The 14,302-nt window shown below is 34.1% G+C and overlaps 1 protein-coding gene across 50 annotated transcripts in view; it reads right to left on the minus strand.

Moving 5' to 3' along the window:
- slo (calcium-activated potassium channel slo) overlaps positions 1-14,302 on the minus strand; it is a 180,102-nt gene that overhangs the window by 14,251 nt on the left and 151,549 nt on the right. For 33 of the 50 annotated variants that reach the window (XM_076521510.1, XM_076521520.1, XM_076521512.1 and 30 more), the window contains 4 exons: positions 12,400-12,468; positions 6,998-7,030; positions 5,466-5,598; positions 448-507 (listed from right to left, as the gene is read on the minus strand). In XM_076521510.1, coding sequence (XP_076377625.1) covers positions 448-507; positions 5,466-5,598; positions 6,998-7,030; positions 12,400-12,468 — 295 coding nt within the window. The remainder of the gene's footprint in view (positions 1-447; positions 508-5,465; positions 5,599-6,997; positions 7,031-12,399; positions 12,469-14,302) is intronic. The other 17 variants (XM_076521539.1, XM_076521540.1, XM_076521550.1 and 14 more) reach the window with 3 other exon arrangements.

Raw genomic sequence — 14,302 nt, forward strand, 5'->3', positions numbered from 1 at the left:
TTTTATACAAATCCCATAAATTAGTATTTTTATACAAATCCCATAAATTAGTATTTTTTCACAAGTTCTATAAATTTGTGCTAAATTTATACAGGTTCGATAAATTTGTATAAAATTTATACAAATACTGCAGATTTGTATTCAATTATACAAGTTACGTGTATTTTTATGCAAAAAAAATATGTATTCTTATGCAAACAAAGTTATTCCCGAACATTATTAAACTAATAAATTACTTTAATTAGTAAAAATATTCAAATATATACCAAAGATCTGCGGACTAATGATTGGCACACCTGAAGGTTAATTCCAAGGTGAAACGGTTATCGAGAACAATGGCGGAGCATATCTATACGCATGCAATTTTCTAGCAAGCGTGCCTCGGCAATTCATTTTCCAGAATGAACACCCGTACAACGTAAGACAGTGTTAACGAAAGAAGCATACATGAGTTTTTTGACTTCGTAGGCGAGATGGTAGCCAGGGTATGCGGACTCCTCTTGCGATCTGGAATCAGAAGGATTTTGCAACGTTGGATTTATATTCGCACGGACCATTGGGCTTCATTGGTTCATGTCGAAATTTCTGTGGTGAACGTACGTGGTAATTAAAAAGTAATGAGACCGACTATAGTACACGGAGTGTACCAGAACTTCCGTCACATCTGGAAGACAATGATTCCTCAAGTGATTTGAAACAACATTTTCCTGAGCGAAAATATCGTAGACGGCTTCGTTAACGAGATATTAACGAAAAACGCGGACCAATCAGAGAGCAAGCACGGCTAATGTACCGCCCCGCGGTCAATGCCACACCGCGGTCACTGTCTCGTGAGCGAAACGCCAACTGTACTCGCTCTGTGATTGGTCCGCGTTTTTCGTTAATAACTCGTTAACAAAGTCGCGTAGAACATTTTCACTGAGGAAAAAGTTTCACCGAATGACTTGAGGAATCGTCTCCTGCCAGGTTTAACGAGAGTTCTGGTACACCACGTATTATAGCAACTGTTCCCAAATATTTCGGATCTTTTTAGAGGGTTGTATCGCAGTTAAAAAATTGGAAACAATTGGATGATTTTTGATTGTGACTATGCTTCCGGTTGAGATACAGTGTCCAAACTTCGTACGATAATTAGAATGATCGGTTTCACGAGGGTGTGAACGGTAATGACTGTACTAAAAATGAATTATGTAAAAATTAAGTCCGATTATCATGGAAATGATTCTGGATCGCATGGAAGTTCTCGAATGAAAACTTTGAGTTGAACGGTTCGTATACTGTGGCGGACGAAAGTATTTCTATACTGTGATAGACTAAATGTGAATCTGCATACTAAATGTGAATCTGTAATCGTTTTTAATTGTTTTGGGTACTTTTTAAGATCATTAATTTCGACGACGTACATTCTCAATTTTTGTAACATTTTGTGCTTTAATGGTGATAGTTACACAGCTGTAATTTACGTAGTACTATTCTGTGTACTTTCCTGAATAAGATGATGCAATTTAACGTTAGAGTGTTAGAACACAAGAATGTTTAAAAAACAATCGGTGTGAAAAGAACACCAGAAATATGACGATTAATCCGGATATATTTCTTTCATATTTTAGGTTGCTTTTGAACATTTTTTATTACAAAACTACAACATTAACTGTTATGGGATTTCAATGAACATGTTTCCACATATTTTGAGGAAATTCACAATTTTTTTGACAGTGCAGAAAACAAAGCAGAGTATATTGCAGGCGATCAAGTGCATCCATGAAAAGAGAGAAATGAAAAAAAAACTATAAATCATGTGTAAAGATTGTTAACGATTAACTTGTTATCGTTTTGCAAATAGAAATCGTACGTCAATCTATTTTGGCTTATTTTGAAAGTTGAAATCTCTACTTTTAACATCCCTAAATTAGTTCTCTTTTTTCAAAAATTGTTCTGCATTGAAAAATCGAATATTGTATGGCATACTAGCAATTAAAATTACAGCGCCACTTTTTTGATGAAAGATTATTAACGTTTACCTTGTTGTTACTTCGTCAAAATAATACATATACGTATACATACAACAATCTATTTAGGCTCATTTTAAAGGTAGAAATCTCCACTTTCAACATACCTACATTGGCTTTTTTTCAAAAATTGTTCTCCATTGAAAAATTGAATATTGTGCCACATACTAAGAATTGAAATTACAGCGCCGCTAAATTCTTGACGAAAAATTGTTGATGTTTAACTTATTGTTACTTCGTAAAAAAAAATCGTACAACAATCTACTGACACTCTATTTAAAATTTGAGATCTCCACTTCCAATTGTCCTAAATGAAGTTTTGTTTAATAATTGCTTTTTACTGAAGAATTGAATACTGTACGACACGCTATCAATTCAAATCACTGAATCACCAAATTCTTGATAATAGATTGTCGATGTTTAGTTTGTTATACCTTTGTCAAAATAAATCGTACGGCGATCTATTTACGTTCATTTTAAAGTTTGAAATCTCTACTTCCAGCAGCGCTAAATGAGGTTTTCTTTAATAATTATTTTTCACTGAAAAATTGAATACTGTACGAGACACAATTCAAACCATTGCACCACCAAATTCTTGATAAAAGATTATCGATGTTTAATTTATTATACCTTTGTCAAAAAAGAATCGCATGATGATCTACTTAGGTTTATTTGAAAGATTTAAGCTTCTACTTTCGATATCCTCGACTCTCATCCGCCTCTATAAGTAAAATGAAAGTAACATGCTCATTAAAACAGATCGTCAGAGGAGAATCTATGAAGTAAACTTCAGTGCATTCGACAACGTACAAAACTTGTTCGATCGGAGGTTCTTCATTAAAAGTTTGTATAGCCCGTAGCAGAGATCGGTAGACGTGAATTCTGTGAAGATATCTATGTGGTTATTCAAAAGTACACGATGCAGAAGTTTCGTGTAAAATAGTTTCCGATAATTCGTAGAACGATAACTCACTAGAAGTTAGATATCTCTTGCAGTCTGAATAACCTACAGTTTCTTGTGCAGCTTACGAGAGTACCATTGTGTAATCAAGGCTTTGGATAGTTCTAATCGTGCAGCTATGGCAGACAAGTATCATAATTAGATCGAAAACAGAGAAGAGTGACAGAAAGTCGAGGAACTTTTCAAGACTCCTTGTGCAACTATCTATACAGTAGAACCTCGATTATCCAAATTGATGAGATATTTTCAAAATATTTTCAAAATATTTTTAAACAATAACGTTGTCTTGTATATGATTGTATTAAATGACTGAATGAAAAGTGTTGAAAAAATAAAAAAAGAATTAATTGCATTTTCGTAGTCGATGTCAGTGATTTTGATTAAAACTCAATTGTTGTGCAAGATAGTATGTGGAAAATTAGGATGGAGAGTTCAAGTCGTGATCTTGTTGATTCCAGATTTATTTATATTTGTGTCATGAAATAAAAGTGATGAACAAGACTGCCATTACGAACTTTTATCTTGAAAACTATCCGATTCAGTTGAGGTTTTTTACTTGGAATTGAAAGGGGTTGACCTATAAACATATATTTTTTTACAATGCAAAATTAGTCTCGTAATATTTAATAAATAATAATGAAAACCTTGTTCACAATTAGACATAGATTTGAGATGAACTTTTTGTGATGTGGCAAGAAGTAAGTATTTTTTTATAATTTTTCGATGTTAAAAAATATTGCTAACGCGGATGAACATTCACGATTGAAACAAAAAAACGATCAATTGAATTTGACAGATGGTTTGCGAGATAAAATTTTATAAGTGCAACTTTGTTTGTGTACACTGCTTTGTAAAACTAGACACGAATAACAAATTTCAGCGGTCTGTATTTTTATAAGAAAAATCCAAAATCGCACGAGTTCTCAAAATGTACTATATTATAAATTATTTATGCATATACTATGTTATCTCAAACATTGTTTCTAATTTTTTAGCACATGATAATAAAAGATAATTATGTTTTGAATTGTAGTGTATGCTATATATATTAGTATACTTCTCCACTGATTTCATCATTTGTTATTTTTGTAATTTCATATTATTCTACGTCATATTAAAAATAAATTGCTTTATCATAATAGAAATTCGGATAAAAGGAACTCTACTGTATTATAGATTCAAACAATCGAATTTGTGTATCGTTGCATTTCCGAAAATTATTCTCTATAAATGTTTGAATGCACGATTAGTGTTTTTGAAATATGAAACGTATTATACTTTAACACTTAACCATGTACATTATGTGGTATGGCGATGGTCAGGTCTTATGATTAATATTAGAAAAGTATATGTGTATCGTTGTATTTGTGACTAGCTACAGAATCTTTCTATGCAAAGAATTTTGGAGGACGAAATTTTTTAATTTCAATTTTTCCATCACAGACCTGAGGATCATAATTAGTGAATTATTGACTGGACGTTCGACGAAAGCGATGGGCAATTACTGGTTTCACCAATGACGCGTGAACATGTATGATACGTACAGTAAGTCACAAAAGTTTACATTCAAAAATCAATTATTACGTTTCAAATCGATTTTGTGAACAGTTTCAAGGAATACATTACTCGACAGAGGCATTTTCTCATAGGTGAATGTACAGAGGGTGTATACATGAAGATCAATTGCGTTTTCTAAAATCGAATTGTTCATTTTTTGATACCCTCGATATTAAAGAATTACAGCATTTTGAAATCGAAACGACTGCTGAACTAATTTTTATTCTGAATTGGATCTACGGAAAACGAACAATTTCATTTCAACCATTTCGAAAATCATGATAAATATGGACAAAAGGGGATCCAACTCCCGTGACCTTAAACTATGCTGATCTTGATGAAATTTAATTACGTTGTATAGCTCGATATTCTGAACAACTTTTTCCTTTGCGAAAATGTTGGTTAGAGCTTCGTTAACGAGTTATTAACGAAAAACACGGCGCAGTCGATGCGGCGACGCCCTTACACTCGCGAGGGCGGAGCACCGACCGTACTGGATCTCTGATTGGTCCGTGTTTTTCATTGATAACTCGTAAACGAAGGCACGGGGAACTTTTTCGCTAAGGAAAAAGTTACTCCAAATCACCTGAAGAATCACCTCCCTCAAGTTCATTGGAAATGGATCACCTTTGTCAATATTTACCAAAATCATTACTGATCACATATACATATGGTTTAGTATACAAATGCAAGAACTGTTCAATGTTTGTCTAGCATGCAGACTTTTGTGACCGACTGTAGGCATACGTGACGGCCAGTTAAGTGTTAAGTAACTTATGCGGTGAGATCTACACGCAAAATGAGCCTCAGCTGCACCAACTTTTATGCAACATTATTTCCGCACAATTAATCGTGTTTCTCTCTCTTTCGTGAATTACGCACACTTGAACTCATGGACATGAAATCGTAGCTTATATAGATTTAGAGTGATCAAGTACCTTTGATTGTACGGTTGACTCGGACTTGTCAGGGAATCGTTCGGCGCTCGGTTCACGTTCGGTTTCACCTTGTTTACCTGCTTCGTCGAGTTCATCATGGTCATCCCGACGGAATTTCGATGGTTCCTCATAGCTGTAACACAACAAAACATTCATTCAGACCGATACGACGTGAACACCATCACTCTTCGTGACCTTGAATCTCTCCTTGCTCCTTAACGAAACAAAACAAACATCAAAGGAAGATATCGTTCGTTTGGAAACAGTAAATATTACGGCAAGCGAGAGACTTCTCACAAGGTCGCAGTTCTCGAAATTTAAAGGTCATCGAGTGTTGAGGGTTAGGTGTTGTTCCAACTCGTCTCGAGTTCGATTATTCAACCACGATTACGAAAACAAAACATATCGGTGACCTCGAAATTTTCAGATAGACGTAACCTTGAGAACATTTTCTCGTTTGTCCTTAATATTTGTTTCTTGGGATCAAACAATATTTTCTTATATTGTTTTTTTTTAAATTAAAAACAAGTGGTACAGTCGAGATAACATAACATATTCGTGCTTGTAAACATGAGTAAATATACAGGGTGGGTCAGTTGAGATAGGGGCTAAAATTTCGCCAGGTAATTATTTACTTTGGAGAAGACAGATGCAGTGACCTTGACTTTCACATGCATCGATGTCTTAAATAAATTCTTCAGTCAATATTAATGAAACATTACAATACTTGTTAAATTCTGTTAGACGAGGAACAACAAAACCCATTTAGAAGTTACTCAAAAGGGTGACCTTGACAACATGTAACAGGTTCAAGGTCACCGGAGCTGCCTCTTCTAAAGCAAACATTTGTCATTCCCAAAACTGTTGATTCCATTGAAAAATAATTTAAATCAACGTGAAACAATTTCGAAGGATGCACGATTTGGAGATCATTTGAAGGTCAAGTATTTTTTTAAAAATGAGGATACATATTTTTGGAGATACTGATCGCTATTGTGTACGATTCTATACGAAAACGCATTAAACCATTTGTGACTAAAAATCATTGATTCAATAGTTATTCCAATTTCAAAATGGCGCTAGCCTTCTTAGTAAAATCAAAATATCTCGTGAACAAATGATTTTTAATCATAAATGGCTCGGTACTTTTTCATACGTAATTGCAAGCTGCATCGACTAGTAGTCTCAAAAACATACGTTTCCGTTAAAAAAGAAAAGCTTGACCTTCAAATGTCCTCTGTGTCCACTTACAGAATGGCCACTTATATCGTACGATGCCCTGTTCGAAATTATAAAAGTTTCATCTAAAATGATTTTTCGATTGAATCGACAGTTTCGAAAAATATTTCCATGTTCAGTGTAAACAATTGTGACTGATTGTTAATCAGTGAAAAATTAACGTCAAAGTGATCTCAATTTAAATAAAACTCAATTTCTGGTCACTCGGATGAGTCATTAAGATCGTCGTACGGTGCAACATTGATTAGAGAGTGTGATGTAGGATAGGCGAATTAGGTTCGTTCGAAACTCACCGTTAGGGTCGTCTCGATCGCGACTGACCTCACCTACAATTAATAGATCAGCATTAATCGGTATCTGGACACTTGGTCCGGGGCAGCTAATAGACAAAGCAACAATGGTTAAGACAGAGTGTCACACTGATCGTGACCTAACGCCCCCCCTTTATAGCGTATTATACTTGTTATCAGCAAGAGCCTACAGCCCCATGCTTACAGGCACGCATACTTTGTCCCTTGCACGTGCCGCCATATTGTTTCTCGATAGCCGACGTTGCCGGTGACGGTCGACGAACTATATGTTCTCCAAAAATACAACCAACTTTTATAAATAAATATAAGTAAATATGTAATTTTATTTCATTTGTTCGTCTTGTGAAAATTATTTCTACTAATCTAAACTATAACGAATTTTATTAATTTTAACGTAACAGTCAATTGTAGTTTGCATGTTGTTCGTGCAAAATCAATTGCAAAATCAAACGTATTTCAAACGAATAAGATATTAGATTTTTAAGAAGCTGAGTAAACAAGACAAAGTAAACAAATATAAAGAAAATAATGTTATATTAATATATTATTATATTAATACTAATATTGAGATATATTATTATATTAATACTAGTATTAATATATTATTATATTGATACTAATATTAATATATTATAACATAAACGAAAAGAGTGTTTAACATTTAAAATTATACACTATATTGTACAAAAATATATCTCAAATTATGTAATGCAATAATTGTTACGTGACAATCAACTTATAAAATCGAGTAGAAATATTAATGAATAATAAAATATGTGTCATGTTATATTATAATTAAAACTAAAATACACAGTATAGTAATGTAATATATGCATAGTAATGCAATAATGAAATTTTAATTGTCATATGTAAGCATTATAATATACATCGTAAATGACAATCATAACACGATGTACTATAATGTTGATATATTACAATTAAAATTAAATTAATAATATATACTACAATATAACAAATATATTATATAATATCGTAATGTTTATATATCATAATTAAGATTTAACTATTCTATTGTAACATATACTATAGCATATAAATATAATATATCATGTATAGTCCTCTCGCGACAAGAAGGCACCTATGTGCTTATATCCCTTCTCTTACTAGTTGCGGCAGTGGGGCGGCTAGTAAGAGGGGGAATATGTAAATATAAAGATGCCTTCTCTTGTAGCGTGAGAACTATAGCTGATGCTACATGATATCATAATAAATGGTTACGGAATTTGTGTAAATGATTACATTCACTGAGTATTTTTAAATTAAAAAATGCCATGCATCGTTGGAGAATAGTATAGTTTGCGACGATAACTGCCACGTCGGCCATCTTTGACGCGCACGCTAAGCGGTCCGCAGCGGACAGTTATCAAGCGGTTAGGCACCTGTCACGATAATCAGATGAAACACCACCTATACGTAATTATAAAAAATCGACCAATATAAAAAAAAGGCAAAAAACAAAGAACCAACATACGAAAAAATCGAATGAAATAGAATAATATGGAAATGTGCCCTGTCTAGTGTTACCATTGGAAAGAAATTGTAATAACAAATGTGTCGAATGCTACCGTGCTCTCTACAAACTATGTATAGTATATTATCCGTTTGCAGCCGATAATATAGAAACTGACACAAAAGAAACGTACGATCATGTAATAGTAACCGATCAATGTACCATATATAATATAGATAATATATACTCATAGAACACGTACAACTGACACACATCGAGAACAAAAATATATATATAAATATATATGTAATATATACTGAAAAACTGCACCCTAAACATCCTAAATCAAATGTATGTACGTTTGCATACGCATACACAGGATATTCATACAATCTTTGTATGCATCGGAACACATGTGTATGTGTACACTTCAGAACATAGAAAATAGAAAATACTGAATCACTGGAAAACGTTTCCATCGAAACAGCGTTTCTCAGACCGTTCATCTCAATAATGATCGTCGAATGACGGTGGCCAGGTTGTTTCTGACCCGAAACAAAAAATTCGAATTCCAACTAATTTTCGATGACTGCTTTTTTATCGAAAAAATTAGGCTTCTACGGGTTTAGAATTCCAAAACTTGAATTCAAGTGGAATGGTTGAATTTGTTCAATTTCGTCATTTTGCAAAAAACGGCTTGCAAGATCGGATAGTGAGAAACGCTGGTTTTGACTCGTTCTCGCTACACTACTTACGCAGACGAACACCACAATAAATTTCGGTTCTCGTAATTAGTGACGGAGACAATTAAACTTTTCAATTAGAATTTCTTTCCCAGCAAATGGTGTGCGTTACCAATCATGAGGACCAATTATCGCTTATACAAATATCAGTACCGCGAGTAGCCGGAATTTCTCGGGCTACTCGGCAAGTTAGTGTAACCACTCGTCTAAGGTGAAGTAATTAATAATTAAATAATCAAATCTACAATTTTATATAGGATGTCCCAGCTGACTCTAGCGCCCTCTATATCTTCCTTATCATTGGCAATATCAAGAAATAGCAAAGCAAAGTATGATTCGATTTGAAAAGGTGAACATTCTGTTGAGTGAAATATTATTTTCAAGGTCATACTTTTCGAGATCTCAAGGTCATTGATTTTTCCTCTTTGAAACCTTATGTTTCTTCATCGGCACTCTTGTAGAGCATAAAAAGACGAATCCAACGACCTATTTAACTATAAATTCTGATCGTTTAATCCTAAGTTACTTTGGTCTGAAAGATAACTTTCAGACGCAAATATCTCAGGATTTATTGATCGTAACTTATGGTTATTAAGGTCGTCGAATTCGTCTGTTTATGATCTGTAAAGATATTCGAGAAAAAAATATGAGATTCCATTAAAAAAACAATGCCAACGACCAAATTTCCTAAACTCTGACCCTGAAGAAAATATTCTGCATATTTGTTCCTTCGAACCTAAACATATCTTCCTTTGACGTTTCTGGATATCGTCAACAATGAGCAAGATATTTGAGGAGCTATAGTCAGGTGAGACACTCTGTATAAGTGATAATGATGATGACATGAAGCTACGAGATCTTATGGCGACTTTTTAAATGATTCATAGTGATTTATAAGTGCTAATGCTATCGATGAATTGTAGAATGATGTGAGAAAACAGATTGTCAACAATAAAAAAGAGAGTTATGTGATGATTCTAGTGATTCTATAGAAATGAAAAATCATTTTACTACCAGTTACTGTACAAACGAAAAGAAACTACTGAACAAAGAATCTACAACGCATAAGTAAGTAAATTAGTAGAATCGAGAAACTGAACGTATAAACTATACAATAATGTGTCTACTTCAGCTGCATGCACTCGTCGAGACCGGAGAAAATAGTCATCAAGTATAACGATAATCAAATTTGCTTTTTCAAAATTTTCTTCATTTTTCCAATTTATTTGCTATACAAGCGCTTTCTGATAATTATTCAATTTAAGCAGTGCTGGATCTTCTGAAAACTGAAATAACATTATCGAGAATATATAAATGATTGTATAAAATATTTTGTAAAATTAAAGTACGTGGTTTGCTGATGACTTTTTTATTGTATATTGCAACAATGTTAAAGTTACTGCAAATTAGTTTGGAAAATAATTATTTGTAATTAGACCTGGCAAAGAGTCAAATTTCTAATAACACATTTTCACTAAATATTTGGCGAACTTTAATGAAAAATAATTCTCGATTGAACAATTCTCGATTATTTGCTCTAATGAACAATTATTTACTTCAAGTATTTAATGCAGAAAATATTATCCTAATCACAAGGTACAAAGCTGTTATATCGTAGTTACTAAAGCGATTTTAATTTTTGGGAACGTTGTTAAAAAATTGATCGAACTAAAATTTAAGAAACACTCTTGCAATTGTTACAAAAAGTTTGAAATGAAAATCTTCGAAACCCAGCACTGTTAAAACACTAAACAAATTTTTGAAAAATCAAAATCAATAATTTCGATCGTTGCGATACGCGATGAAGCGGAAATTGATCGTTAATTGAGTTGGATGGAAATTTCATCAATTTTAAAACGGTAATAATACTGCAACAAAATTGCAACAGGAACATATATTTAGAGCATTATTTTTGTATAAATTCCACTTTCGAGATTTATGCTAAAATTTTAGGTGAAAAGATGACCAAAAAAAATAAAAAAAATAAGGATTACACAATACAATTTTTAAATGCAAATACCTGTGTAATCTTAATAATAAAATATTATTAATTGAGTTTCTAATTAATAACGTATATTAATTTTAAATACTGTAATCAATTTATGCATGAAGTAGAAACTGTATCGTTAGTAACAATTGTTCATGAAATATTTCAACTATTAAGCATAGCTTGCATTAAATATTTCCCAACTCTAAGTAACGATGTAATATTCCGTGACAAAAGACAGCACACCTGACATAAGTGACATATTTATAATTTTTACGTAATCATGTAATTCACGTCAATTGTACGTAAACCTTTGTTGTTTTATAGTACAATCTGTTGCTATAAGAAATTTCGGGACGTTACTATGTCCTCGAACACATATTATTACAAATATGAATTACAACATAAGAAAAAATTTCTAATATTTTCTGTATCAACTTTTTAGTATATATTTTTGTAATACTTTTAATATATTTACCACTAATTTCAACCACAATGTTCAATAAACACATATTCTTATGTTTGAAATTTCATAAAAATCTTTTGTATGAAGAACAAAATTTGTCTATAATTTGTATTTGGAACATTCGAATAACAAGATAAACAAAGCACTACTTTATAACATATTAGTTAAAAGTGTAGTAATATCGAAAACTAATTTATACAGTTTTTCGTTAAAAACTATACACTTTAGCATTGTGTATTTTTGCAATTGTTAACAAAATTTTATCAAAACGTCGTCTCTACATTTTCGTTAAAAGTAGAAAAAAAATATACTTTCATTATTTACATGTTTACGCAATATAAATATATATATATATATATATATATATATATATATATATATATTTATAATATATATATATTATAAATAAATAAAATAAAAATATATATATATTTATAATATATATATATATATTATAAATAAATAAAATAAAAAAATATATATATATATTTATAATATATATATAATATACATAAATAAAATAAAAAATATATATATATGGTGTGCAAATGGTATGTCATATTTTCTGTCGCGATTCGCATCGATCGATGAAATAGCTCAACGAGTCCGGTGTCGTCCGTGGCACGTTATGATTGGTCACAATGTAGATCGTGGTGAATTATCGAAACAAGGAAGGTCAGCTTGCGACATTGTAGCACGGTTTTGATTGAGGTGTACCTGTACCTCTCACGTGAACCATCTTGGGCAGTTCTGGCGGAGTGAATGTAGGGGGAGGATGGTGGTCGTCTGTAACAAACCACTACACATGTTAGCTACCCTAACTAATCGACTAATGCCTAGTCGCTACTCTAAACTGCCACTGGCCAGTGCTATACGACTCAACAGTCTAAGAAGCCACGATCCAGTCCTCGATGCTTTTATCCAGCGACCGTCGATTATTTATCATCGATCATTTATCAATAATTATTCCCATGAATGCAAATCGATATCAATTCTACAAGAATTAATACAATATTCTGTAATTTTTTTCATTCAATATTCTTCATTATTTGGGCCCGAGGTCGGTAAATTAGGGACTCGTCATTGATAAATGAACTTTTCCTGAAGTCAATTATTTGGAATTGAACTGATATTTTTAAATTTCCATCCATATTTTTCTCTACAGCTTGTGCTCAAACATGATCGGCAAAGTCGCGACCTCGCATTGGCAAATGGACCCTTTTCAAAGTCAATTCTCTGGGGAAAGAGGAAAATGCTTCACAGTTTCTTTCTATTCACTGTGTATTCACAGTTTGGGCCCAAACACGGCTGGTAATGTCGCGACCTTCCTCTGTTAAACCGTGAACGAAGTGAAAGCGTAGACCAATCATCCTGTGAGATTTTCTATCGCATGGTCTGCAATACCGACTAGACTTTACAGTGAGACTAAAGTTTACAGCGTTGTCGGCTCGAAAATGCGACGCTGCTAGATTCCTTCAACTCGGTAAAACTCCGAGGCAGAAGGCGACCAAAAATATTGGATGACTGACCTATTCTTATACCTTGTCGCACGATGTGGGCCCAAGCATGATCGGTGAAGCCATGATCAAACTTGGAGGTTATTTGAACACGGTCTTGTCATTCAAACACAGTTGTCAATCTCAAGTATGGCATAACGCCGAAAAATTATAACGTCAACGAAGACAATAGTCGACAAATTATAATGACGACTGGTAGAACGTGTCAGTGGCAATTGATGTCTGGGTCGGTAAGGTGAAGAATCGAGGACGGAGCGTCTGTTGATCTACCAAGATCTAGACACTAATGCGTACTCGTACAAACACCATGTCGAACGCTACCGATCCCAGTGCCGCTCGTGGCAACGCGGACGAGCCTGGAGATCGTCAAGGTCATACATACGTTCCTAAGGTCATTAGAACCGCGCGAGTCTCCTCCGCGTTGTACAAACGTAGCCTAACGGGGCGCCAAGTGGCACGGCCCCACTGCCAAGCGGCGTGCACAGCCCATTAATCATGCTAAAATTCGTAGAGGCGAGGACCAACGTTCCAAAAGACTTTTGCAAACCTCGTTTGAACAGAGTCGTGTCTAGTGGCCGCGTGTCCTCACCTCCGGCAGAGTGCTACCTAAACGTTCATCATGCAGCGGTAACTGTTACGGTGTGGATATTTACTCGACATTGCAAGTGCACGTCTCGGACATAGAAAATTTGTGCGACACATTGGGAGATTCGAAAGAGTGCTCGGAAGATCGTAGAGGTCTACTGTGTGTCAGAAGCAAGGGTGACAGAGGGGGGACACCTTGACAGCGTGACAGAAAAGGGGTGGGGTGGAAGTGGGCGGGGGGCTGATGTGAAAATTCGTCATTTGCAAACAAAATACGGTCACCAACCGAACGCAGAGACGGTTTTAGGAGGGACTGTAGAGAAGCCACTCGAGAGATGGCTGTTGCTGGTAACCTGGTGTAGTACCTGATCAACTTTTGCCGAGGATTCTACGAGGCCTAATGTCCTATCACATGCAACGGTATCGTACAGTTTCGTATCCTCGAGGGAAAATCGCCGAATGAATCCGAAAACCGTCGAACGCCTAGAGGGAATAATTTTGGGATAATTTTCTGTACG

The sequence above is a fragment of the Megalopta genalis genome, chromosome 5 (assembly GCF_051020955.1).
Source record: "Megalopta genalis isolate 19385.01 chromosome 5, iyMegGena1_principal, whole genome shotgun sequence".
Taxonomy (NCBI): domain Eukaryota; kingdom Metazoa; phylum Arthropoda; class Insecta; order Hymenoptera; family Halictidae; genus Megalopta; species Megalopta genalis.